The 27,678-nt window shown below is 47.5% G+C and overlaps 2 protein-coding genes across 3 annotated transcripts in view; one reads left to right on the top strand and one right to left on the bottom strand.

The window, feature by feature from the left end:
• The first annotated feature begins 1,401 nt into the window (after positions 1 to 1,401).
• LOC116947466 (ES1 protein homolog, mitochondrial-like) lies at positions 1,402 to 12,865 on the top strand. 2 transcript variants are annotated; one of them, XM_032963249.2, is made up of 7 exons: positions 1,402 to 1,817; positions 5,574 to 5,626; positions 8,430 to 8,543; positions 9,147 to 9,266; positions 10,564 to 10,656; positions 11,047 to 11,203; positions 11,809 to 12,865. In XM_032963249.2, the coding sequence occupies exons 1-7, from the start codon at positions 1,632 to 1,634 to the stop codon at positions 11,935 to 11,937; spliced, it is 852 nt and encodes a 283-aa protein (XP_032819140.1). In that variant the 5' UTR covers positions 1,402 to 1,631; the 3' UTR covers positions 11,938 to 12,865. The 2 variants fall into 2 exon arrangements, with proteins under 2 accessions (XP_032819140.1, XP_032819141.1); XM_032963250.2 differs by lacking the exon at positions 5,574 to 5,626 and having other exon boundaries at positions 1,733 to 1,817.
• The window catches only part of LOC116947465 (uncharacterized), a 39,825-nt gene continuing 25,000 nt past the window's right edge, over positions 12,854 to 27,678 (bottom strand). Inside the window, exons 7-17 of the mRNA XM_032963246.2 lie at positions 26,432 to 26,499; positions 25,947 to 26,134; positions 24,179 to 24,385; positions 23,030 to 23,178; positions 22,003 to 22,093; positions 20,661 to 20,743; positions 19,633 to 19,801; positions 19,077 to 19,240; positions 18,254 to 18,360; positions 17,359 to 17,449; positions 12,854 to 15,889 (exon numbers count right to left, since the gene is read on the bottom strand). Coding sequence (XP_032819137.1) covers positions 15,863 to 15,889; positions 17,359 to 17,449; positions 18,254 to 18,360; positions 19,077 to 19,240; positions 19,633 to 19,801; positions 20,661 to 20,743; positions 22,003 to 22,093; positions 23,030 to 23,178; positions 24,179 to 24,385; positions 25,947 to 26,134; positions 26,432 to 26,499 — 1,344 coding nt within the window. The 3' untranslated portion in view covers positions 12,854 to 15,862. The remainder of the gene's footprint in view (positions 15,890 to 17,358; positions 17,450 to 18,253; positions 18,361 to 19,076; positions 19,241 to 19,632; positions 19,802 to 20,660; positions 20,744 to 22,002; positions 22,094 to 23,029; positions 23,179 to 24,178; positions 24,386 to 25,946; positions 26,135 to 26,431; positions 26,500 to 27,678) is intronic.

The following is a 27,678-nucleotide window of genomic DNA, read 5'->3' as shown; positions in this document are numbered from 1 at the left end:
TTGGTTCTTTCGGTAAAGTCACGTAGAATGAGAATAAAATAATAAATTGATAAAATAAAATAACACAATAATATTCTCAATACTGCACCAATGTACAAGTTCAGCAATTTATTGTAAGGAAAATAATAATAATCTTGACACTCGCTGCATTTGTACAACCATCAAGTCACGTGCGATTTCCTCACAAAGCCACCGCCGCTATCTTGTCAACATTAATCATCTAACAACGTGAGAGGCCATTCAAGCAAACTGCGCACAATGTTTCAATGCGGAGCGCATGATACGTGCTTGTCACGTTTACATAAGGGGCCGTCCATAAATGACGTCACGCGATTTTGGACCATTTTTTAACCCCCCCCAATCGTCACACGGCGTCACAAAAAGTCGGACACACCCTCCCTTAAATATGACGTCACAAAGCTCTGCCCCCTCCCCCCCGAAAAAAAATAAAACATGCTTCAAATCGCTTTAAACTATTGTCATTGTAGTTGCGTATTTAATGCGGCGCTGCACTCTGACGTTGTAGGAGAAAACATTTATTAAAAAGTCTATTTAAGTAGTACGTATTCTTGGTTCTTTCGGTATAAAATAATATATTTTTATTATTTTATTGTTTCCCTTCTACGTGACTTTACCGAAAGAACCAAGAATATGAATGAACCCCTGCAGTCACGAAAGCTTTAAATCAAAATTTAAGTAGAACGTGTTGTCTATATTTATTTAAAGTTGCGCATTTTGATGTGACGTCACATTTCTCAAACCCCCCACTTGTCACACATCGTCACAAATGTCTGACACCCCCCCTAGGTGCGTGACGTCATTTATGGACGCCCCCTAAGATTGAGACGGTTAAGTTTCCATATTATATGTTAATTGTGCAGGATTGCATTTAAGCACATGCAGCTTTTCTATTAAGGAGGTGTATTAATTATTTGGAAGATTATTGTGAGGAAATCCTTATCTTACGTGGACTTAACAGATCTTATGGGGGCACTGATAGGACACTGCTTAAATACCCAACAAGCTAAATTCTCAAACGCACTACGGCGCTTGTAAGCTGCGTAACATCCATCGATATCCCTCAAACGTTGTCTTCCTTTGGCGACACAATGCGGCGAGAGAAAAAACGCGTACACGGTGCTCGAAGTTTCCATGGTGACAAAACAAAATAAAACATTTTGTGCAACTAATGAAGGCCGCTTGTGTTGTGGCCGAAACGTCGTGATTTTTGTTATTTTATTTTTTACCTACGTGACTTTGCAGTCACGAAAGCTTTAAATCTAAATCTAGAATTTGTGCAACTAAACTTGACGATCGACGTCACACCGTCGCTGGGCGCGCCGACCAATCGTGCGCGAGCAAATTACCGGTGACGTCACTGTAATCTTCCCCCACCCCCAAACCCCTCCACCGCCACACATATAACGGCGAGAATTTTCCCGCCCTTTTTATTTATACTTATTGTTATTGCTCGTCCGTGTCTCGTGTTATCCGTAAGCCTCGGTAGTATTCTGCCTCGCCGTATTATCTCTCCGCCCACCGCTCGCTTCCTTTTTTTTCCTCCGCATCTTTAATTTTAATTTTCTTCTCCCCTCACGGTTGCTCCTTTTGCCCCCCTCTGCGTGGCGGCGATGCGGTGCACGCGACTGGGCGCGCTGTGCGCTCGGCGAACCCTGCAGGCTCGGGCCCGCGGCCTCCTCCCCGTGCAGCTGCAACCGCTGCCGGCGACGACGACGCCGCCGCTGCCGCAGCAGCAGCGGCGGCAGCTGCACGCTACGGGCTCGGCGGAGAGGGCGCACGCGGGGAACGTGGCCGTGGTGAGAAGCCGATGGGGCTTGCGGATGTGTATGCTTTAACTTTTAACATAGCCATTTCTGTGACCAGTCACAAACTAATCACTCGGCCATTTCAATGCTAAATTCAATGCTAATTCCTTTTGTCAAGGCGCTTTGTTTCTTCTCACACAGCTTAAAGGTCGCGATCTGAGCGTGGCTTTTTCACTCCAGCGCTGTCCTCCATACAGTCTCGTCCCTTCACCTGATGAATGCCGCTTGTGTTGTGGCCGAAACGTCGTGATTTTTGTTATTTTATTTTCACCTACGTGACTTTACCCAATAGAACCAAAGAGTATGGATCCTTGCAGTCACGAAAGCTTCAAATCTAGAAGCCGAGGGCCCCCCCCCCCGCGTGGCGCCCCCCCCGAGTTCGATTCCCGTTCACGGTTCTACACCGGCGACGATTGCCTGAGCCGGTCCCCCTGGGTCTTCCGTCTAGGTCGACTCGGCCTCAAATGAGTACCTGGTGAGGTGTGTAAAAACATCGCCACTGGGGGAGACGAAGGTGGTGGTGGGGGGGAGGGTCCGGGCGTGGTGCTGGGTCACCCAGACCCTCGTGCGCCACAGTGCCGGGCCTTCACAGGTGCTGCTCGCTAACAACACTTGACCCCCGACAGGCTGTGAAGGCTACACGGGGTGGGGGGTCTTTGTCTTGTCATCGCCACTGGGGGAGACAAAGGCGGTCGGGCGTGGTACCGGCTGGCGACCGATCCACGCCGGTGCCGTGCCGGCCTCCTTCATAGGCGCTCGCTAACAGAGCACTTGCCCCAACAGTCTTGTTTAAGGCTATATATATACACACGGGGGGGGGTTTGTTTAGCTTGTCATTGTGTATGTTGAACTTCTTTCGCGCCGTACGTAGCCAACCGTGCTATGTGTAGGTTCGGCGGTGGGGGTGGGGGGATGGTGTCCGTCTGTTGTCCTCCCCACGCTCGGTTGGCGTACGTACGGTGCGAAAGAAGTTCAACACAAAACATGCAAAAAGTCGTCGGTGCTGATGTTGCAGAACGCATCGGTTGTCCGTGCAGTTACCAATAGACCAGAGGTGAGTTGTTGCATCGTGTGCGAGCCACGGTGCAGTAACGTACGGTGTAGTGTCTGTGCAGTTACATTTATAAAGTGCACCACTGAGGCACATGGGGGCTCCGAGACAGTACATAATACTATTTACTCCGTGTACTCTTCGTAGTGTCAGTACTGCATAGTACAATAGCGATGTTGTAGTACAATAGCGATGTTATAGTACAATAGCAATGTACAATAGCGATGTTATAGTACAATAGCGATGTACAATAGCGATGTTATAGTACAATAGCGATATTCTTGGTTCTTTCGGCAAAGTCACGTAAAAGGGAAACAAAAATATAAAACAATAAAATTCTCACGACGTTTCGACTGCAACACAAGCAATCATCATCAGGTGTGAAAACCCACAGCAAGAAAATTTGGAAGAAAAAAAGTGAGAATTTTATTGTTTTATGTTTTTTATTATTTTATTGTTTCGCTTCTACGTGACTTTACCGAAAGAACCAAGAATATGAATCCCTGCAGTCACGAAAGCTTTTCATTACAATAGCGATGTTATAGTACAATAGCGACGTTATAGTACGATAGCGATGTTATAGTACAATAGCGACGTGCAGCAGGAATATTCAAGTGTCGGACAGTACAATACAGTGGAGTCGTGATGTTGGCAGTATGCGCCAGTAACAGTGCATTAATGTTGGCTACAGTGGTGCGTTCACGGTGCAGTGCACATTGCAAACTTGCTGCAGTTCTAACCCGAGTCTCTCTCGAAACGAGGTTATCGTCTTCGTGGGCTTCGCAGCTCGTGATCGAAAGGTTTTTTTTTGCAAGATCTGCAACATCAACGCGTACAAGGGTCAGGAACCCACTTTGAGGGAGAGAGGGGGGGGGATATCTTTTGGACATCGCAACACTTCGATAATGTTTTTTTAGAGGTCATTCGCGTTTTGTCACCTGAAAGGGGAGTCACCTTGAAGTGACAGAAGAAGTGAGCTGTGTTTATTGATGTTTGGTAAAAGTAAAGTCCCCCATGCGTCTCACAGTAAAGTTAAAGGGTGCATCAACCATTAGACAATGCACACACGTCATTATTTGTTTTCTGGATTTCGCTGAAAAAGTAGACAGTTTTCCTTGCCTCTTATCTGGTTATGAAAAAAAAGACGAATTGCATTTTGTATTGAGCATTGCACATTAACAGCAATTATTGTAGTGCACAATTACTGTGTTAATTTAACGGGGTACTGAACCGACCATGCATTAGTGTGTACATTCCAAGTGTGTTTGTGTATATATACCTATATTGTAAATACATAAAGTGTAAACTCTTTGCCACGTGTGCAATGGCATCCGAGTTCGACACTGTACCCTGTTATTTTGGGTTTGCGCCGCCCGCATGTTCTGAAGGTCACTTACAGTACTGTCTTATGGGCGATGAAAACATTGACTTATCTCATGTGAAAGTAATTAGCAAAGTTTTATTATGGCTTTGTAAACCTATAAGCATGTGCGTTATGCAGCACACAACGTAATGCGTATGACTACTCTTGTGCCTATGGATTGTTTTTTTTTATTGTGGCAGAATGTCGTGCTAATGCTACAGTACAGTTATTTGTCACTTATATATAGGGTGGCGTATAGAAAAAAAAAATTGAAGTGCGTTAGATATTGGAAGCTGTTTAGCAGTACAGCAATAAATGTGTTTGGACTGCGCTCAACAATATGGTGAAATAACCCAGGCTCGTATCCAGCACTGAATTGACAATAGGTTTGTACATACAAAGAGCTATAAACCTTGGTATGTCGCTTATAATATGGGTTAACATGCATGCACATTCACAGGTGCATATATAGTAATGACAAGTAACACCTGATGTAACTAATATGTTAATATGATCGGTCAGACAATTTTAACACCAGTACAGTGTGTGTTGCCGCATTGTGTGACATTAATTTGTATTTGTCATAACACCTGTAACCACACATACCGTATGTAAACCAAACACTTTGATAACAAAGGGGTAATAGGACATTTGCAGCTTCCTGGCATCTCACGCGATTCTGTTATGTGATAATCCACCTCGCACCTGCACACAAGTGGATATCATCTCCTCAATGAAAGTACTCTGGGACACGTTTCATTCATTGACTGCCAACATGTCATTTTTGCCCATCAGACAGCATTCCTTCTCGCCACGTGGCCTGCCCAAGCCTACATAACATATTTGATGATTCATTAACCGGCTTATGTTCTGTAAACAATTTTATTTCCCTCTCTGCCTTTATTTCATTCGAAAGATGCATCCCTCCATGCTTTTTTCCCACTTTTCAGTTTTCGTTCCACATACACCGTTTTCAGCAGCTATTGCTGGTTAGGAAACATGGAGTGGTGAACCTGGTGACCACAGTTTGATTCCTGGCCACAGCTAACATGAGTCGCGAGTGACATCTGAACCTGTGCCAGCCCTCCCAACCTTTGACCAACCCACATTAACCACCGTGGTGAAGTATGGTAAAACAAACATGCCTGATATGGCATTGGGAGGCCTTCAGCAGTGCATTGACATAGGATTGAAATTTAACGATCCAGTACTGTAATTGATTAAATGTAGAAGATAATTCGGTTACAGATTTTAAACCCTGCATTGCTGTATTCATGGAATAAAGTTCAGCAATCATTGTATGCAATGCATGTGTGTCATCTCTTACATCCAGGTACTGTCTGGGGCAGGTGTATATGATGGAACAGAGCTACTTGAAGCAGCCTCGTAAGTGTTATTACATAGGATAAATCGTGGTCATTGAAAAGATTCATCGATTAAAATTAATTCTTGCGATACATTATTTCAATCGTGTTTGTAAGAACACTATTCACACGAACGCTTAAGTCACTAGAGCAGTGGTTCTTAACCTGGGTTCGATCGAACCCCAGGGGTTCGGTGAGTCGATCTCAGGGGTTCGGCAGAGCCCCCGCCACGGAGGTCCGGACACACTTGAATTATTGTGTAAATTTGTGATGACACACACGGCCCACTTGGCCATCACTGGCTGCAGATGATCATGCTACACTGCTTGGCCAATCAGCGCTGCGGGGAATTTAGTGCGTACTCAGTAGTCAATGTGTGACTGTTGTTGTCGTACGTCGTGTGATTTCTTTAATATTTTATCCATACTAACTATGTCGGGCAAAAGAAGAAAGTGGTCGGACGAATATGTACAACATGGATTCTCATGTATCACGGAACGTGATGGGAGTGAGCGTCCTATCTGCATGATTTGCAACGCCAAGTTGAGCAACTCTATTCTTGCACCGGCAAAACTAAAGGAACACTTCTTGAAGCTGCATGGAGACAGGGAATACAAGAACACAACACTTGCTGAATTCAGGGTGAAGAGAGCCAGATTCGATGAAAGGGCCACTCTGCCTGCTCTTGGATTTGTACCTGTTAACAAACCGATCCTGACAGCATCGTACGAAGTTGCTTACCTGATCGCAAAGCAGGGCAAGCCACACACCATTGGTGAAACACTTGTGAAACCAGCTGCATTAAAGATGGCGAATCTGATACTCGGAACAGCGGCCGAAGGTAAATTATCCCAAATTCCCCTTTCAAATGACACCGTCAGTGACAGAATAGAAGACATGAGTAAAGACATCTTGGCTCAAGTAGTTGCGGATCTGATTTCAAGCCCGGCAAAATTCAGCCTTCAACTCGACGAAACCACAGACGTTTCTGATCTAAGCCAGCTTGCTGTTTTTGTACGCTATGTGAAAGACGACATGATAAAAGAAGAGTTTTTATTTTGTAAGCCTCTTACAACAACAACGAAGGCAGCCGATGTGAAGAAGCTTGTGGATGACTTCTTCAGAGACAACAATCTTTCATGGGATATGGTTTCTGCAGTTTGTACGGACGGAGCTCCAGTCATGCTGGGAAGAAAGTCTGGTTTTGGTGCGCTAGTAAAGGCCGATGCACCACACATCATTGTGACGCATTGTATTCTGCACAGGCATGCGTTGGCAACAAAAACCTTACCTCCAAAAATGGCAGAAGTATTAAAAACTGTGGTGGAATGTGTGAACTATGTGCGAAAAAGTGCTCTGAGGCACCGCATCTTCAGTGAGCTGTGTAAAGAAATGGGCTCTGAATTTGAGGTACTTCTGCTCCATTCTAATATTCGGTGGTTATCCCGGGGACAGGTGCTGAATCGTGTTTTTGCCATGCGTGTGGAATTAGCCCTGTTTTTGCAAGAGCACCAACACTGCCATGCAGATTGCTTCAAAAATCCTGAGTTCATTCTCATTTTAGCGTACATGGCTGATATATTCGCAGCTCTCAATCATCTCAATCAGCAGATGCAGGGTGGTGGAGTCAATATCATGGAAGCGGAAGAACACCTGAAGGCTTTTAAAAAAAAGCTACCGTTATGGAAACGACGAACAGAGAACAATAACTTCGCAAACTTCCCGCTTCTGGACGACTGTGCAAGTAAGATCGAAGATGTGTCTGGAATCGGAGATATTTATGTATCCACGGAACTGAAGCAAACAATTGCCACGCACTTAGATGAGCTTGCAAAGTCTCTCGACGGATATTTCCCTACAAGAGAGTCATATCCAGCATGGGTGAGACAGCCGTTCACGTTTGCTGTTGAAACAGCAGATGTCAATGATGAATTCCTCGACGAAATCATTGAAATTCAGCAGAGCCAGGTTCAACAGCAACTCTTCAGAACAACAATGCTCTCAACGTTTTGGTGTCGACACATGAACAAGTATCCAGTTATTGCTAAGAAAGCCCTGGATTTTTTTATACCATTTGTTACAACATATCTTTGTGAGCAATCCTTTTTGAGGATGCTGGACATAAAAACGAAGAAAAGGAACAGACTTTGCTGTGAAAATGACATGAGAGTGGCACTTGCCAAGGTGAAGCCACGCATATCTGAACTGATCTCTCAAAGGCAACAGCAGAAGTCACATTGATTTCCAGGTATGTAATTTGTTGTGAGTTTATGCATTGTGTTGGTTTTATTCTTTGAACAAGGTAATGTTCATGCACGGCTCATTTTGTGTACCAGTAAAAAACATATCTATGTCTTGAATTTGAAAAAAATCACATTTTATTTTTCACTAAAGAGGGGTTCGGTGAATGCGCATATGAAACTGGTGGGGTTCGGTACCTCCAACAAGGTTAAGAACCACTGCACTAGAGGTTCTACTTGCACCACAATGGCAATAAAATATGTAGATTCTTGGATAAAATCGCTACCTCAAGTTGTGCTAGCTCATCAAATCACTTATGCAAGGCATTAAATCACTTTTAGAGGAATAAACGATTAATGTACAGCAATGTTTACACCTCTTTTTGTTTTAAAGACAGCTATTCATTTCCATTTCTTACTCTCATGCACATTGTAATCTAAAACAAAATCTGACATCCATTCCTCCCGAGTGTCAATGCACAGCACCACTCCCCAGCCTTTAGCTTGTGTTCAAAGTTGGTTGTCGAACGTGTACATTTGTACCCGCCAAGCAATCTATGAAGACCAGTGTTTTCTGTTCCGCAGTGTGCTGATCCACCTGAGCCGTGGAGGGGCTAAGGTGGAGATGTTTGCTCCAAACGTCTCTCAGATGCACGTGGTGGACCATAGCAAGGGGGAGCCTGCCATGGGAGAGACGAGGTGTGTAAGGAGTAGTGTTGGTGTGTTAATGAGGCTAAATGGTTCACCGCTTGCCAGCCCCTTAACAGTACGAGACTTTTCTCAATAAGCTCACTGTCTGGTAGCAATGTAGTGATGCATATAATGATTAGAATTGATTTTTTATGCTCACAATACATGCATCTTTTTGTACATGTGATAATGGTCTCTTTAATATCCATCAAATGACATGCAAATTATATACTTATGAAAGTAACGAAACGAGACAATACTATTAGAAAAAATATATAAATTACACTAAAAACAAGAATTCAAATTTGATTCTGCTCACAAAATGTAGACTGTCACTAATTCATGACCACAATGTGTTACTGTACCTGTAATTTCTAAATATCCATTAAATGTAAAAAATAAATGTTGGCATTATTTAGTACCTTTCAAAGTGTTTCTTTCTCAGAACATTTTGGCCATTCACTTACTAGCCACATTTTTCAAACCTGAGGTTATGATAGGAAATTTTGTAAAAGGTATAAATATTATTTGGATCCACGAATAATAATTGTGATGTTTCCCCATGAATTGATTGCATGGTGTGATGAGCGGTAACTGTTGTATGCCTGGCAGGAATGTGCTTGTGGAGTCTGCACGGATTGCTCGTGGAAAAGTCAGTGACCTCGCCAAGCTGAATGCTAGCACATTTGATGCGATCATCTTTCCCGGAGGCTTTGGAGTGGCCAAAAATCTGTGAGTATTGTTACGTGACAATGTCGTATTTTTAGGGGGGTTTACTGTGACTTTTTTCCCAGAGGGTCCAGCGACAAGATGTGTGGTCAATTTCTCTTTAAGAAGTTGATACATTCATCAATAAAAGACACCTTAAAGGGAAATATAGGCAATATTTTAGGCAATGGCTCTTCCAATCGGTTTGGATTGAGATTTTTGCAGCCTTAAGTAGGGCCCCTTGACTGATTCCAAAGTGTGACTGATTGTTTCTTGGTGGCTCGCTGTAAGATCATGGTCGACTTAGCAGTGAAAGGAAGTGTCACTTGGTTGTCTGAATGCTTCCTGTCTAGAGATATGTCCACCATATTACCACCAAGTCCGCTTTGTCGGTGGTTTTGTCACAATGTCATCGCTTGCCTTGAGAGTTCTGAGGGCACCTCAGAGGGTACCTCAGAACTGGTGAGGTTGGATGTGGCCTTATTTTGGCGGTTCTAATTTTCCAGACTGATTGACTGACGTCAAACAGAAATGAATCAATCCAATATGACTTGATATTTAAGAGATTTTAATTAATCCATCTGCTGATGGGCTTAGTCTGAGTTTGGGTCGGGTTTGTGGAAATCGGCTCTCAGCTGGAGGCAGTGAAAATAACACCCAGTGTCTTTGAGGACTGTGAATTTATCTGTCACATAAAGTGGTAGGGACAAATCCCAAACTTGTAATGTTCTGCTGGTGACCACTGCAGGTTTAAGTCAGGGATGGTGATTTCTAGATTTCTCCTGTGATTGCTTGATGGCAACACAGTGGTGTTCCTCTTAAAGAAGTGTTTTCAAGTGGAAGGAAACTAGAATAGCCAGGGAAAACTGGATCTTTTCAAATACCAGCTTTTTTTCTAAATTTGTCAAATAAATTCATAAAATTGGATCTTTTTACTTTGTAACCCTCAGCCATCACCATAACACACTTATTGTTATGCTGTGCTCATATAACCTGCATGTGAAATTCAGCCTTGGCCTACATTGGTTAAATGTGCCTATGTGAGGCTTGCCATGAGTTCGTGCTTTGAGATGAAAATGTGATGTGAGATCAAAGTTACTGAGGTCAGAGCGAAGTGAATTAGGTATTCCTGTGTTGCACTTTCATATTAACATGATCGTTTGTTCATTTAGTAGGAGCATGAAAATAGTGTACCCTAAAGTAGCAACTTTGCACACTCACTGAGGTCCACCCATGTCAATTTCATTGCTTTTAAACAACTGTGTTCTTGACTGTTCTTCTAAGTTTGACAATCCTGACCACTTCTTTCCTCAATATCCAGGTCAACGTTTGCTGAAAAGGGTAGCGACTGCAAAGTGAATGCTGATGTGGAGAGGGTGCTGAAGGAATTCCATGGGTCCAAGAAACCAATTGGGTGAGTGCATTTAAGGCCACTCCATCCACACAGGTTAGACTGCACTTTAGCTGCATCACGTTGTCTGCATTCTTTTGCTTATGTTTGACATCGGCACGTGTGTGTGTGTGGAAATCAGTGATTCACTACAAACTCAGCAAAGTGAGTTTTATTCCTGGCTACAGCTTACGTCAGTGACAATTCATCCCAAGACTGGTTATGGACCTCTGCTAGGTCAACTCAACCTTGCACGAGTACCTGGTGTGGCGTATAAACATCAACACTGAGGAGACAAAGGCTGACCTGGGCGTGGTGCTATCCACAATATTTCCGGCCCTAATCGGTGTTTGCCCACAGCACTTGCCATAAGTCTGTTGAAGGCTACGCGTGGCATCTTTGTTCATCCACCAGGCTCTGCTGCATTGCTCCAGTGCTGGCGGCGCGCGTGCTGCCTGGTGTGGAGGTGAGCGTTGGGCAGGAGAGCGACCAGGGTGGGAAGTGGCCCCACCACGCTGCTGCCGGTGCAGTCAAGGCCATGGGGGCGAAGCATGTGGAAAAAAATGTCACCATATCCTTTTGTTTATTGCAACGCCAAAAAAATGCTATGTCTATTCACTGACAGCCATATATTTTCCTCTTCAGTACCGAGGTGTGCATCTACGTAACGGGAATATTTTTCTTTTATTTTTGCTGCCTTTCGCCAATTCACCCAGAATGCACTTAACCTTGTCAGGCGTTGGAAGCTAAGCAGACTTTGAGCTTGGATGCGTGAACCATAATGCACATCAGGTAATCATTGGCTGTTGGGACTGTGGTGGGCAGCATAGGGAAGTGCAGAAAAATACACCGTTGTACTGCTGCACTCATACATCTGCTCCTTGCCCTCCCCACAATCCACGCTGACCAGCATGGTCATGTATGTTTAAATAACACCCACAACCTGCATGGAGTGAAGAGGGCCTCATCCAGCAGTGAATTGACAGCGCTGTTCATGCACGTGGCCGTTGGAGCTTCTTGGCTTCAATTGTGGCATTGATTTTTACGTACCAAGGTATTTGTAACCCAGGTCTTGCCTTACAAGAGAAACATCTGCCCCAGTGGGCGCTCGCCTTATCATAAGCAAAGTGAATGCATGTACGTGTGAATTTTTTTACCTTGACTTGCCATCCTCACGAGTGCCACGTGGACACCAAGAACAAGGTGGTGACAACGCCGGCGTTCATGTGCGAGACCGACTACCATCACATCTTCGATGGCATCGGGGCCATGGTGCTGGCAGTGCTGAACCTTGCCAAGAAGTGAAATCTGTCGTAGGCATCGATTCCAAAAGTATTGTTGTGAAACGTAGCTTGACATTTTGTAGAAGCGTGGAGTATGATCTGTACTCCAGCATTGGATGTTTTTGCCGGGGTTTTTTTTGCACTACAGCATACTAAGGCTGGATAATGTTGCAAATTGAAAGTTCATTGTTCGTCAACATATCCTGTTTTGCTCCAGCACTGGTTAATGGATATCGAGTGTGGTTGTCAAAACACTTGAGAAACTGAAAAAAGAGTGGAAGAATGATAAACTACGAGCCCGGCCATTCAGTCTTCCAGTCACTGTTGGCGGTGGGTCGAGTGCATTCTTATCTATTTTACAGGCTATATGATACCATGGATGTGATGCCACACAGGGCTCTTTAATGACAGACTGCAAGCTGAAATTAAATGAACCATGGGAAGCAAGAGTTTGAGATCCATAGCATATGTCATTAGACGGAATTGATCATTTTTATCCACATTTGCTATTAGATACGTCAGCCAGTTAAATAATGTTCCAAATGATCAGCCGTCTTTATGGTGACTGGTAACAACTAAAGACGTAGCATTTTTCCAAGTGCATTTGCATTACTATAAGCACATGAGCCTATAATAATTGTACCATTAAGTATATTTTACATGTTGCTCCAGATATATAAATGTATTCTGCATCCAGATGTTTAATCTGGAAATGCAGTATTTGAATTTTTAAAAAGTGAATTTTACTTAAAAGTTATAATATTACAAATGTACTATGGACATTTTATAATGTTAATTTGTTTTACTAAATACATCAAACTGAAATATGAAAAAATTTTGATGCAATATACACCAATACTAAAATGTTATAGTTACACGTGTTAAACTTGCTGTGAATGTATTTTGAATTATATAATGTATATAATAAAAGCAAGCAGTTGCACTGTAAATGGCTTGTATTAATTTTTGCATGACATTACAGATGAGAGCAGGGCATAACGCTTTTGAAATATTTAAACGTTCTCCAGTAACGGTCCTGTAGTGAGTCCTGGTTATTGATTTACAAACTTAGATGGTAGCAAGTTAAAGAGGTGCTTTTTAAACACTGAGTAAGTTTTAACCCATCTCCATTTACTTGATAAACTATGAGACCTGAGCTTCATTCCCTAGCTGCCATCTGCTAAAATGATGTGAAATCTGAACCACCTGGAGTCCCACTTAACCAACCCGTACTGCCTAGGTGGTGAAACGTAAAAAATACCCCACGATTGACAATGAGGGTAGAGTTCAGCAGTGGGTTAATGTACATTCGTATAAAAAAGCAGACTGACATGTTTAATGTACACTGCAAAAAGCCCTGCAACAATGCATCAGCAACATGCCTTCTGGCTAATCTGATACGTTGGCTTACTTCTGTATAGAGTATACAACCGTTGCTTTGTTTAAAAACACCCATTCTGAAAATGACTTCTATGTTCTCAATGCCTTTAAAGAAAGCAATGGCCTTGGTTGACACTCGACCATCAGCTTGGCTACTGCAAACCCCACGGAGTATCGATGTCATTACTCGCAAAAGAGGAGGTGCCCCTCATATCCAGGCAGCTCATTGGAGAGCCCAGGGACAACTCCCCTCCAACACCCATGCCACCCACGAACACTGCAGCAACTCCTGGCCACATTCTCCGTATCCTTCCATAGCATTTTTTCTACCAGAGAAGGCCCGCTGAGCGAGATGGATGATTTGGGAAAACCCGGAGAAGATTCCACGCGACTTCGGGGGGAGAGAGAGACAGACACGCAAACTGCAAAATATTCAGCAGTCTTCGTCAGGGTCGGGATCGAACCCACGTCCTCCTATATACTGGGCAAGGGAGTTACCATCTAGCCACCGTGGTGCCCCAACAATACACCACCTACCGTGCACACGACTGAGAAATATGCACGCGTGGAAAGAGAAACGCCCAGTGCTTATAATACTGCCATAAACAAGATACAAGACAACTCACAGGAGGAGCAATATGGAGCAACACAAACGAAACTCGCACGGTAACATTTCCCGAATAAGTGACGAACACGGGGTGGAAATTTGGAATTGATGTTTCTCTCCTGTTTGCATTTTATATATATAGGGAAAAGAGGGTACGATTTACTACGATCCGATTTACGACGGCGTTTCAGCTACGCGGTACGTCGTAAAAGCGGGGAGTACCTGTACCAAAGGGCATCTCGCTCACTCGAAACCTGCCATCAGCGAAACTCAAGAGTTCTGAAGATCCCTGTGGATCCCCGGGTAATCCCGCAGGGTTCTGAAGATCCCTGGATAAACCACGGATTCCCCTACAACCTGCACACCTACGCCAGAACAAAGACTTGGGGCAAGTGCCGTCAGCGAGCAGCACCGATGAAGGCCGACTACGGCACACGAGAGGGGGGGGGGGGTGTTGGGTGCCAGCACCGCGCTCGCCCGGCCGCCTTTGTCTCCCCTGTGGCGACGTTTTTCCGCACCGCACCGGGTACTCGCTTGAGGCCGAGTCGACCCTAAGGGGAGGGACCCTGGACCGGTTCAAATACTCGCTATCACCGGCGTTGGCCGTGAGCGGGAATCAAACTCGGGTGGCCGGGTTCGGAGCGGTCAGTGGTGACCGTTACACCACAGAACTCCCCACGCGGTGACCTTAGAAGCGCCTGTCGGTTAACTATTTGACTTCATAAGAGTTTTTTTCGGTTATATCGCGTAAATATAAATGTGTCGTTGAACCCGCCACAGCCAATTATTAAGGTTTGTCACGTAAACCGAACGTGGCAATTCGTTACTAGTGCAGCACACCCGCTGTGTTGGAGAGTCAAGCCACACAATGTCTATATTTACGCGATATAACCCAAAAAGCCCAACCCCCCGCTCTGTGTTATGGATGATATTGGTCTCGAGAGCCTACGTCGTGAAACCTGTCACACGGCAGCTTCTCCCTCCGCGGTGGCGTGGATGGGAAATTGCTGCCACCTAGTGGGGGTTCAAGAGGTCATCCACAATGGAAGTTTTTTTAATTGTTGGGATAGATCGCGTAAACGTGTGGTTAAAACCCGCCACCACCCGCCACAGGCAACTAGTAATGGTTGACACGTAAACAGAACGTACAAATGCGTTACATTTACAATAAAGAGGTCACTGATGTTTCAGAAGCTGTTGTTGTGTCCTGTGTTGTTGAACTTCCTTCGCACCGTACGTAGCCAACCGTGCAGTTTGTGCGATATCCTTCCGTGGCCCATTCTGCCAAACACTGAGTTGGTGTCCCGCAGTGGGAGAGTTCGAAATGCATTTTGCAAGTCATGGCAACATTTTTATAACATTTTTCTAACATTTTAATAAAATTGGATCGTAATGAAATTATTAAAAAAATTGCTTACACACATTCACGTATTTGTATTCTTGCAAACATTAAAAAGAAAATATTTAAAAGCACGAAATCACTGCCCCATTTCATTTTAAGCAATCTGTGATATTCTATTTATCGTCACACTGATTTGAACGAGTAGATTTAACAACACAAATGACTGCTCACGAATGGCGAGAAGGCACACAACTCCTAACGCACTCTTTGTTTCTTTCGGTAAAGTCACGTAGTTAGAAATACGAAAACTTTAAATCAAGATTGACTCCTAACGTGCCTGACATCCACGTTACGTGACCATCACATTTTGCATGTACAATGCTCTCAGTTTCGCCTCGGCCAACAGCTCTTAAGGGGCTGAACGTATAACCACATTATCGTTTAAGGCCACTAACAAACCAAAAAGATTTGTGGCCATCACAACAGGCCTCATTGCAGTCTGTGCTGCACACATTTGATTGTTGCAATTTGTTTTTTTTTGCCATACACAGAACGTGTCGGTTTAAAATTCTAAACAGATGTAATATTGCCTTGTAACTCGCGTGCATTGACTCTTCTTCACTCCTTCGTCTCTTGGCGAAGAACCTGTGAACCACACAGACACAGACAGACACACACACACACAGACACACACAGACACAAACACAGACACACACATAGACACACAGACACACACGCGCGCGCAGAAACGCATCGTCCATCAACCTGCCCCGACAAAGCGAAATGAACTCTCGCAGCAGTGAGAGAAGGGGGTTGTGGAATGATGATGCGTCAATTATTGTGTCCCCCCCCAGCAATATCGCTTCTTAAGCTCAAGACACGTGGCGCAATGGGTGTACGTTAACTCTGCGGCCACGAGAAACTCGACCAATGTCGAATCCAGCATACAGATACTGGACCGCGGTAATTCAATAACAAGACTGCCATCGTACAGGGAAACACATTCCTGCGGAGGGAGCTGGTAGGAACGTTGGGTTGCTCGGTCAATGGCCAGGGTCAACGGCACCACGTGGTGAATTCCGCAAATATGCCCGACTGTGAGGGCGGGCACAAGCCGACGTGAATAGGTTAAACGTTGAGTTTTATAAGGGCACCACGGGGTGACCAGCCCCTCCCTCCCCACCCAGCCCCACCCTTCCCACCCAGCCCCTTCCCACCCTCCCCTCTCCACCCAGCCCCACCCCTCCCATTTTTGGATGCACGATGGACGGACACAATAATCCCCTGTGGGCTGGTGTAACCAGGAGGTTCCTACCAGTATAATGACTGTGTAATGCATCCCGATGTTGTGTCTTTTACTCGTTTCGTGTAATGGCTGCAAAGTGACTCGAGCAGCCACTAGAGGCGCTATCACGCACTGCAATGTCGAGAAAGTCTGTTTATGAACTGCAACAATTCACTACATTCAGTTTAACACATAGGCTTTCGCGACCAATATCATCCATAATAGAGGTTTTGGGTTAGATCGCGTAAATATATAAATGTGTAGGGTGGTGGCGGGTTTTAACGACACATTTATATATTTACGCGATCTAACCCAAAAACCTCTATTATGAATTCACTCCATTGTTGGGCTAAAATCTTTTACCCCCGTGTAGAGATGCATTCATTACGAGAAGTGATGATTGGGCAGTGGTCAAGAATAATAAAGGCTTGGCAGCCAAGGAATGGAGCGCGTCCAATAGGGCGGTCCACTGAGGGAGATGGAGCAATGAATTTAGTTTGCGTGCAGCCTGAGGAGATATGCTGGGTTGGATTGTTGCATCTCAAGATCATGAGAGGTGGCGGCGGCTTCAGAAGGCCTTCATCCAGCAGTGGAGTGAGCATGACTGGTGACGATCACTAATGATGGTGATTGATGGCGATAACTGACAATAATTTTTCGTGTGCTCAGTTTGTTGTCCTACCGCCATTTCCGATCAGCACGGTTGGTTACATACGGTGCGAAGCAAGTTCAACATACATTATGGTAGTGACTGATTTTTGATGATGATGATGATGATTGTGATGATTAATACACGTCGGATGTCACGAGCGGAGGGGAGAGTGCGTACAGACTGCAAAGCCTTCTCCCTGAGTTCTGTGTCCGTCAGCAGTTGCTCATCATCGCTGCACCTCCCCTCGCTGTCGCTGCCGCTCACGAGTCTGGGCACAACGAGCAACACAGACGCGTCGTGAGGCGGCAACGAGCAGGCGACCTCCGGAATGACCTCTGGAAACCGCTCCGACGCACACGGCCAATATACGCTGGAGCTCACATTTTCCGCCGCACGGCAGTCGACCGTTATTTACGCGAATGGTGTGGCCGAAATACGCGAAGTACGCTTTTATTCAGTTCCCCGGTGCGTTGTCAGGTTGTGCCACGTGCCGCTCGGCATGACGTGCTGGGAGCGAAAGGTCGGACATCAGTCGAACACTACGCGGCACAACCTGCAAACAACACATCAGGGAGCTACACAGCACGGAAACCTGCGGAGTCGTACAATCCTAATTGTCGACGTGCCTAACATTATACCAACAAGTATCAACTTTAGTTTCGGGGAATAAGACTTCCCGACAGCAATCGCGCATGAATGTCAAATGCCAGTGGCTGTCATCAGACTTCACTAAATAGCTGATCGCTGTGCATTGTTTTTGTCGAAATCGGTTCATAAAAAGACAAAACGCAAGGTTACTGTGACACAATGCTGTCTCTCCACTTCCCCAGAAGAGCAACAACAAAACGTAAAAGGGCGAAGCCCACTGCGACGGAGATGTTTCTGTCTGTTAAACCACTGTTGTCGAGCACAAACCCCACAGATCCAAAACGCCAAGCAGCCGGCAAGAGATAAGAGTTAAAGCTCTGGAAATGAGTAAGGTTACAAGAAGTTGGGAAAGTAGATTAGGGAGAAAATCCCAAAGTCGTGCAGCACGCGGAAGCGTTTTTGTCAATGCGAGCGCATCCCTTACTTGGTGGATGGAAGCTCAAGGTCAAAGTTCGCAGCCTGGGTCGGTGGGGAGAGGCTGAGCAGTTGCCACGTGGAGCCACCTCGCTCCGACACCGCGTCTGCACCCTGCTGCAGGCATACGCCACGTCACAAGGACAACTCACGTGGCAGGCACTGGGCAGGAAAGGTGGCTGGACGGATGGTTGGTCAGATGTGTGGCTAGTTTAGTAGGCTATAGGGGGACCTTGCAAATGTTGTGGGTTTACTCTCCGGTGTGCTGAAGTAGCAACTAATTGGCGCGTTTTGTTTACGTGACAAATCTTACTAATTCCCTGTGTCCGGTGGTGGGCTAACGACACATTTATAGAGATGCAAGCTAATCCAAAAACTTTATTACGAATAATATTGCTAGCGAAAGCCTACGTGTTAAAACTAGTTGAGTAGGTGCCTGACTGAACAGCTGAATGGCTATGTGGCTGGCTAGGTGGGTAGCTGATTAGAAGATGATGTGGCTTCCTGACTGAGTGGGTGGCTGAGAGGTTGACTTGTTGGGTGGCTAGGCGGTTGACTGGCTGGCTGATTGGGTGGATAGGTGGTTAAGTGGCTGGGTATTTAGTTGGCTGGCTGATTGGAGAGCGGAATGACTGGTTGGCTGTGGAGACAGCTGGCTGGTTGGCTGTGTGACTATCTAGGTGGTTGGTTAGCTGATGGGATATAGCTAGGTGGCAGTTTGACTAGGCAGCTGAGTACCTGGCTGTGTAACTGGCTGAGTGGATCTATAATAACAGTTTGCAAAGCATGGCAACAAGTGGCAGTGATGAGACACAACAGGTGAAGACCCTCACTTGGTAGTGCTGATAAGCACGAGCTGTCAGTAGCTCGTTCGCTCGTTGCTCCACACGGCCAAGGGTGGTCATCACCACCTGCTCCAATAAGTCCTCGCCATGGCCAAAACATAGCCCAGCTGAGCCTTCAGACCCTCCAATGTGACTGAGAAGAGAACCGATCTCTGAGAAGAGACCGAGAGAGAGAGGTAGAACGTAACTTAACGAAATCAACGCACCGCTGAGCGATTCTGTGGCTTCGTGACAAATGTTTTCACTAAGTGAAAACATTTGTTTTAACCAGGTAAGGCCCACTGAGCTATATAGATTTTTTTTCAGAAGGGACCTGGCCACAAATGGTAGCTCACCGAAGTGGCTTATCATCACGTGAAGATCCTTCGCAGACAAATACTCTAAACGTGTGATGCAGATTCTAAATGTGTTGGGGAAAACCGGAGAAAAATCTACGCGACCACTGGGAAAGAGAGAGAGAGAGAGAGAACATGCAAACTCCAAATATAGAGCAGGCGTCAGACGTTCGGGATCGGACCCACGAGTCTTGTCGCACGCCGCCTACCGCTCTGCAGCTGGCTGCCCATTCTGCGCCGCCGCCGATTGTCGCCACTCAGCCGATCCGCCTCGCGGCTGGCGTCTCGCGCCCTCTCCTCCAGCAGGCGCGCCTCCTCCCCGAGCCGCGAGTCGCGCTCCGCATCGCTCCGCCGGCCGTCGTGCAGCTCGGTCATCAGCTGACGCGCGGGGGGGAGGGGAGGGGGCAAAGATCCACCCGCGTAGCCTTTCACAGACTGTTGGGACAAGTGCCCTCGGTGGGCGCCTACGGCTGCCGGAATGGCACACAAGGGTCACGGGGTGGCCAACGCACTGCTGATGTTTACACGCCGCACCGGGTAGAGTACTCATTTTAGGTTGAGTAGACCTAGGAGAGGCCCAGAACTGGTTCAAATATTCGCCGCTATTATTGGTTGTGAGCGGGAATCAAACTCGGGTCACCAAATTTGCAGCGCCATGTGTTGAGCTAACACAAAGACAAAGATCCCCTTAAAGACTTAAGAGACTGCTGGGGCAAGTGGTGTTAGCAAGTACCTATTGAGGCCAGACTTTGACGCAGATAACTGGTGTGCCTTCATAACCAGATGCGGTAGCAACATTTGTAGAAAACATCAGACCAAATATGCAACGCGAGATTCAGTCCACGTCTGTCCAAAGTGCGATATAAACGCTATGCAGCCAAGATTGGTCTCGTCAGTCATAATGCAAAAAACTATTTCACCTTCCGTTCTATCATCTTGGACTCGCCCGGCAGGCGGTCGTCATCGTCTCGATAGCCGTCCCTGAGGTCAGAGCAGGGCATCAGAGAGTGGTGTGACCAGCACCATGCCTGGCTGCCTTTGCTTACACCCACACTGAGGCGTCAGAACTGTGGCAGGCACTAAATTAAAGGCTGATTTGACCTACACCACTCGCCAATGAATTTGTCCGCGGCGTGGAATGAAATCCCGGTCACCTGAATCGCAAAAAATAATTGTGTGGACCAGTGCGCCACCGCTGCCCCTACGTCCTCAGCCATAGTGGCACGCCCAGTCCCACCTTGTGGATTTCACCGTTGAGCTGCTGGATGGCCGCACTCTGCTCAGAGACGTAGTTGTAGAGGGCGAAGTTATTTTCTTCCCCTGTGGAAAAAGAAGCATGGGATAATCCTTTGATCCAACGTTTCCTCCGTGACTGCTTGTCCACGTGTTTTTTGTGTGATCCGTGTGCCATTTCAGGTGATATCCCGCCAATTAACGACCTTTTTTTCTTCTTCTTCTTCTTCTTCTTCCTCATCGGTGCATTGCTCATCCACGCCGGGAGGCGCTGCACAAGGCCTCGCGCCCCTTGCCACTGAGACGTTTTGCTGCACAGCAGCGAAAAGTGACATTTGGAATTCTCACAGATGGAATTCAGCCGAATTTAGTGAGGAGGAAACCCCCAACATAACGTGTCAGGGTGTTTCTGTGTGCTGTGATTGGTGGACAAGCTGAGGCCATCAGCTCTGCACACTTGAGAATACGGACGCATGGCAGATTTTGAACTTCGGATGCTGGCTCAGGACTCCGTGTTCTTGTGTCATCATCAGTTCTGCCCAGTCAATATTAAACAGGGACAGTGAAGCGGGTAATTTAGTTGAGCCCCGAGCATGAACAGGTGTGTGTGTAGGTGTGGGGAGCGGTGGTGTAGCGGTTAGCGCGCTGCGCTATGAACCTGGCGACCCGGGTTCGATTCCCGCTCACGGCCAACACCAGTGACTATTATCTGAACCGGTCCCGGGCCTCCCCTAGGTCGACTCAGCCTCAAATGAGTACCTGGCGCGGTGTGTAAACATCGCCACTAGGGAGACAAAGGCGGTCGGGCGTGGTGTTGGCCACCCACCCCCTCGTGTACCGTTCCGGCCTTCATAGGTGCTCGCTAACAGCACTTGCCCCTACAGTCTGTTAAGGCTATATGGGGGATCTTTGTCTTTGTCTTTGTGTGTGTAGGCCTTCGTAGCTGCTCGCTAGCAGCACTTGCCCCTACAGTCTGTTAAGGCTACAAGGGGGATCTTTGTCTTTGTGTGTGTGTGGGGATTGGTGGTGTTGCCGTTAGCGCGCTGCGCTACGAACCCTGCAACCCCGAGATCGATTCCCGCTCAACGGCCAACACTGGTGACGATTATCTGAACCTCGCCTAGGTCGACTCAGCCTCAAACGAGTACCTGGTGCGGTGTGTAAACATCGCCACTGGGGAGACAAAGGCGGTCGGGCGTGGTGTTGGGTCACCCACCCCCTCGTGTGCCGTGCCGGCCTTCATAGGTGCTCCTCGCTAACAGCACTTGCCCGACAGTCTGTTAAGGCTCTACGGGGGGATCTTTGTGCGCGTGTGTGTGTGTGTGTTCACACAGTGCTGGCCTCACGCTCCATAAACTTGGAGTAGAAAAGTTCCCCATCCACCTCCTGCCCGCTCCGGTCGCCAGGGCCGCCGTCTTTCTCCAGGGAGCGCCGGATCTGAGAGATGTGAATACGCGCGCTGGAGCTCGGCAACATTTGGAGCCCCACGTCGACTTCCCACTCGGTAGACGCCAGGTATCGCTCTTCATCAACAAGCAGGAGTCGGCGTCGGCTGAGGTTATCGGCAAGGCCGGTAATGCCATCAAGGCGGTCCCCGCACCCCTCTTATTGTGCCTACTGAGTCCTGTGCCCCCAACTCACCTGAAGTTATACGGTACACAACACACACACACGCGGATATATACAGCAGTCAAGCACTCTGTGTGTCTGTGTACAGGCGATGTGCAGCCGGTTCAGGTAATCGTCACTGGTGTACAGGTGAATGTGCAGCTGTGTACAGGTGATGTGTACGGGTGATGTGTACGGGTAGGTACAGGTGTGCACGGTGTCTATGGGGGTGTATGGGTGATGTGTCCGGGAGATGTGTCCGGGTGATGTGTACGGGTGATGTGTACAGGTGATGTGTCCGGGTGATGTGTCCGGGTGATGTGTCCGGGTGATGTGTACGGGTGATGTGTACGGGTGATGTGTACGGGTGATGTGTACGGGTAATGTGTACGGGTGATGTGTACGGGTGATGTGTACGGGTGACGTGTACGGGTGATGATGTGTACGGGTGATGTGTACGGGTGATGTGTACGGGTGATGTGTACAGGTGATGTGTACGGGTGATGATGTGTACAGGTGATGTGTACGGGTGATGTGTACGGGTGATGTGTACGGGTGATGTGTACGGGTGATGTGTACAGGTGATGTGTACAGGTGATGATGTGTACAGGTGATGATGTGTACAGGTGATGTGTACAGGTGATGTGTACACGTGATGATGTGTACAGGTGATGTGTACAGGTGATGATGTGTACACGTGATGATGTGTACAGGTGATGATGTGTACAGGTGCGTGCGCGCGACGTGCGTGGCGTCCCCCCCCACCGCCTCGCGGATGCCCTCGCCATCGTCGAGCCCCAGCGCGAGGGCGAGGGTCGACATGCGGCGGTGCGTCCGGCGCGACCCCTCCGCCTCCGTGCCCGCCGACGCGTGCAGGAACGCCGGCAGGGCCACCGACCTGCGACGGCTCATCCCTGCGGCACAAACCGGTGGGCGGGGTGAGACGTTTCGGCAACGTGGCAGAGGGAGGACTCCCCGCGGCGCAAGAGAGAGGGAGAGAGAGAGAGCGTCGGTGGATTTCAGACTGATAGGAGCCAAGGCGCCCGTTTTCAAAAGCAGAGAGATATCGTGTGGTGGTTGTAGCGATGGTGCCGGTTGTTGTGGCGTTGGTGGTGGCATCACCCGCTTTGGCCATGGTGACAACTTGATCTTGGCGATCGTGTTGATGACCGTGGTGGTGGTGGTGGTTGCGGTTGCGATAATGTAACGGTGGCAGTGGTGTTGGTTGGAGTGAATTTAAAACATTAGCACCTCCCTTTGACGTGGTCTGATTCTTACATTACTTTAGAGTTCCTCTTAACCCGAATAAAAATTGAGATTGTACCCAGGAATGCATCACCAAGTGGGTTATATAAAAAAAAGTGTTCATCAAGAAACATTTAAAAACTTTCATTCTCGTCAGACCCCATGCACTCTCTGGCCTAGGTATTTATGTTTCATGGAAAAGGAAACATTTGGCGGTTCCGCAAAATGTTGTGGAGGTTCAAAACAAAAGGTCCGGGTGCTCGGGAAGATCACGATACAAATCCTGCCGCCGCTGTCCGTTTTTAGTGGTTTTATGGTTTGTTTTCGGTTTTAATTTTTTGGGGGATTTTTTCGGTTTTTAGTGTTTTTTGGGTTATTTAGAATTTCAGTGTTTTTTTAGTTTTTTAGATTTTCAGAGGTTTTGGGGTTTTTTTCGATTTGTAGTGTTTTTTTGGGTTTTTTCGGTTTTTAGTGTTTTTTTCGGTTTTTAGTTTTTTATTTTCAGTGGTTTTGGGGTTTTTTTCGGTTTTCAGTGGTTTTTGTGTATTTTCAATTTTTAGTCTTTTTGGGTTTTTTCGATTTGTAGTGTTTTTTAGGTTTTTTCGGTTTTTAGTGTTTTTGTGGGTTTTTTTCGGGGACCGGGGGGAGGCGGGAGGGGGGGGCACGTACCTGCCAGCTCCTGCAGCCGCCTGACATCGGCGTCGCTCAGCTCGGCGAGGCTGCCCTTGGCCACGCGCCCGCCTCTGGGGCTGCCGGTGCCGCCGCCGCCGCCGGGGGAGCCGTCGGCCTCCAGCAGCGCCGCGATCTGCTGAGACGCCGCATCGTACCTCGCCACCGCCTCCCGCTGCTCCTCCGAGCGCTTCTGTCTCGCCTCGTCTGCCGATGTAAAAGGAGACCGCCGTTCTTGACGATTTCAGAACGAGACAAAACTTGCGTCTCGGCGGTGAATGGGGTGCACGTCCACAGCGCGGCTTGTTCTGTCTGTCAATCCGCTGCCGGATGAGGGCCCCCCCCCACCCCCCCGCTTTGTGTGTCATGGGCAGGGGTCGGCGACCGAAAAACAACAATAAGATTATTTTTTGTTCGAATTCGGTCAAAAATAAAACCTCAATATTTCAAGAGCCGCAATGCACGTGGTGAATACGAGACAGTGGTCCTTGATGAGTAACGTGGCGAAGCAGCAGGGTCCGTAAGGAGCCGCGTGTTACCAACCCCTGCTCGTGGGGAATATTTAACATTTAACTGTACATCAGTTGGGGGGGGGGGAGGTAAAGACGGGGAGCATAGACATTGGTCCACGCTGCACGACAACAATTAATTTTGCTGCGCCGTAGCCTACGGCAACTGTTTTGCGCGTGGTGGTGGTGCTGTGGTAACGCTGACGACTCAAACTGCATGCATGTTGAGCTTCATTCGTGCCGTACGTAGCCAACCGTGCTAATCAGAGGTGCGGAGGAAGGACAACGAACTACACACATTGTTTTAAAGCTTTCGTGACTGCAGGGATTCATACTCTTGGTTCTTTCGGTAAAGTCACAGAGAAGATGATCGCTCGTGTTGCAGTCGAAACGTCGTGAGAATATTATTGTTTTATATTTGTATTATTTTATTGTTTCCCTTCTACGTGGTGACTTTACCGAAAGAACCAAGAATACACACATTGAGTCGGGGCCTGGGTTAGATTCCTGACTCGGGCCCCTTTTGCCTGCAGTGTTTGTATGTTTGTATGTTTGTAAGTTTGTATGTTTGTATGTTTGTAAGTTTGTATGTTTGTATGTTTATAAGTTCTCCCCGTGTTCCGCAAGAGTCTCCCCTGGGTTCTCCGGTTTCCTCCCATAGCTAAAAACATGCAACGTGATTAGTGCTGTACAGTATTGGCCAATGCAGGACCCCTCCTGCATTGGACCCAGTGTGGCTTTGCTGGATAAAAAGGTAATTATTATCTCAGCACCATCCAACACAATATAGCAGATCATTGTTTCATTATCCCGAGGTCTGGCGTGGAATGATGATGGGCGAAAATAATTCTGCATGTTATTTCAATTGGAATATTTTAAAACATTGAATCCAGTAAATTAGCAAATGTTGAGGTACCAAACTGGGGCTAGTAATAAGTCGCAAAAATAGTTAAAACACAAATAGGTATAAATACACATATATACATTATTACGTGCGTGTATGCGAATGCACATCGCCATACTCAATGAGAGTGCGGAGAATTGCCCAACTCCATCAGCAGTCTTGAGCCAGTGGTTAAAACTCCACGTTCCTAAGACGGGGACCAGCCCATTCATAAAACGACCAATATATGTTATTGACAAAGCGGCCACCCACTTCCGCTGACACAATGAATGACAGACGATGGGCCGAGTGGGCCCCCGAGCGGCGGGGATTTATCTCCGTGTGCCAGAGTGGCGATTGCAAAGGGGCCCCTGACCCAGCTTGCGCTGGCTGCGCTCGAGCTCATCTGGCGACACTCGGCGCTTGTCCTTCTCCAGCAGGAAGCGCTGCAGCCCGCCCTCGTGGTCGCTCGCCAGCCGCAGCTCGCGCATCTCCGCGTGGAACATCTCCACCTCCTTCTCGTTCTGCTCCCGCACGCGGCTCAGCTTGGCCTGCGCATCCTCCCTGCGCCGCGCGGTCAGAGCGAGGCGTTCCGTTAAAGCGCTCGAGGACAGCACCACCACTCCCGTACGTTTAAAACACTCGAGTACAACATTCCCTCGTTAATTCGCGAGGGATACGTTCCGGAGATGCTCGTGTGAATCGCACATTTCCGCGTACAACGACAGTGCAAGACTGGAGGCTGTTGAAGAGTTTTCAGCTACGTCTCCTTTTAAATAATGTCTGCCCTGTGCCCATCGTGATCCCCACCCAGGTCGTTGTCAGACAGAGCAAGGGGGTCGTGACTGATGGCTGCCTCACCTCGATTGGTGAGCTTCGCTGGCTGCCTCCATCGATGCTTTCATCTCCTTCTTCAGGTCCTTGAGCTCCTGCAGGTGACATGACAGCACAACCGTCGGTGTGGGCATTGTCTGAATTTGACCCTGGACCTGCCCGTACCTCGAATAAGATGAGTTTCAGATCAAAAATATTTTAAGGGTAATTCCGGATATTTTTTCAGATATTCGGATTGGTTAGATGATGGAATAATTTAAGGCATTCTCATGCTCACGAAAGTGACGTTACCTGACGTAATGTGGTGTCACTTTTGGCCAGAAAATAATGTAAGTGGAGGCACTGAAATGACGTATCTAGGACCGATTTTTTTTATATGAACATTAGGAAGACATCCCCCTAGCACCTCCATTTGGCCTAAAATGAGTGCTCAGCTTTATGAACGATGGCAAACTGCGCCACCGAGATGGGAAAGACAGATGGGCGTGAGTGCTGCACGCCCCACTCACTCCGCATGCCGGTGCGCTGACCCCAATAGGTCCTTGCTAACAACGGCTTCTGTAAAGCAGGCGTGTGAAATGACCCACGGTGCTGTATACGGCCCGCGTCTTCACGCCACATGGCCCCTGGCCCCATGAGAGGCCCTGCGCTTCGAAATGGCCCACAGACGGAGTGGTGTCCGTCGCTGCATCTTAGCCACGTGTCTGCCGCGGAACTGCGACCCAAACACCAACGCCTTCGCGAGACCAGGGCACGAGCAGGCGGTTTCGTTCGTGCCCGCGTAAAAGTGAGCCGCGATTTTCTTTCTGGTTCTTAATTGTACGTGTGTGCGTGCACGTGGAATTCCTTTCGCACCATACGTAGCCAATCGTGCTGATGGGAAGTGGACACCGCTGAGGCGTACGTGTGATTGCGTGTTCCAGTCCAACTCGATCCTCGATAAGGAGAAGGTTCCCACGTAGAGTTTATATTATTCTATTTCCGGTTCTGTTTTGGTTATATTATTCCCCGTCTCTCCCTCCCCCTTCTTCCATGATTCTTCCCCTCCCCCATAAATAGCCCCCTCCCGATTGTTACCCTGACCGCGGTACGGCAGTGAGCTCGGATGTCCTCTGGCTGGTCCCTAATTTTGAGGGTGCATCACTCCGGGTTTGGTACACGCTGGCCATCGAACAAAGACGCTCACTGCATTGCGCGCTTTCAGATGCGCTTCCGCGGCTGTCTGGAACGCTCTTCCCTTCGATATTTGGAAGCCACTGGAGCTATGTACTTTT

The sequence above is a fragment of the Petromyzon marinus genome, chromosome 30 (assembly GCF_048934315.1).
Source record: "Petromyzon marinus isolate PM22_M1 ecotype Great Lakes invasive population chromosome 30, UKy_Petmar_22M1.pri1.0, whole genome shotgun sequence".
Lineage (NCBI taxonomy): Eukaryota > Metazoa > Chordata > Hyperoartia > Petromyzontiformes > Petromyzontidae > Petromyzon > Petromyzon marinus.
Note: the sequence above shows the minus strand (reverse complement) of the source record. Positions and strands in the feature narration are given on the sequence as shown.

Coding starts and splice junctions, on each gene's coding strand:
- LOC116947466 (XM_032963249.2), top strand. CDS start 1,632: ATGCGGTGCACGCGACTGGGCGCGCTGTGCGCTCGGCGAACCCTGCAG. Junction 5,627..8,429: donor GAGCTACTTGAAGCAGCCTC/GTAAGTGTTATT, acceptor TCTGTTCCGCAG/TGTGCTGATCCACCTGAGCC. Junction 10,657..11,046: donor GGGTCCAAGAAACCAATTGG/GTGAGTGCATTT, acceptor TTCATCCACCAG/GCTCTGCTGCATTGCTCCAG.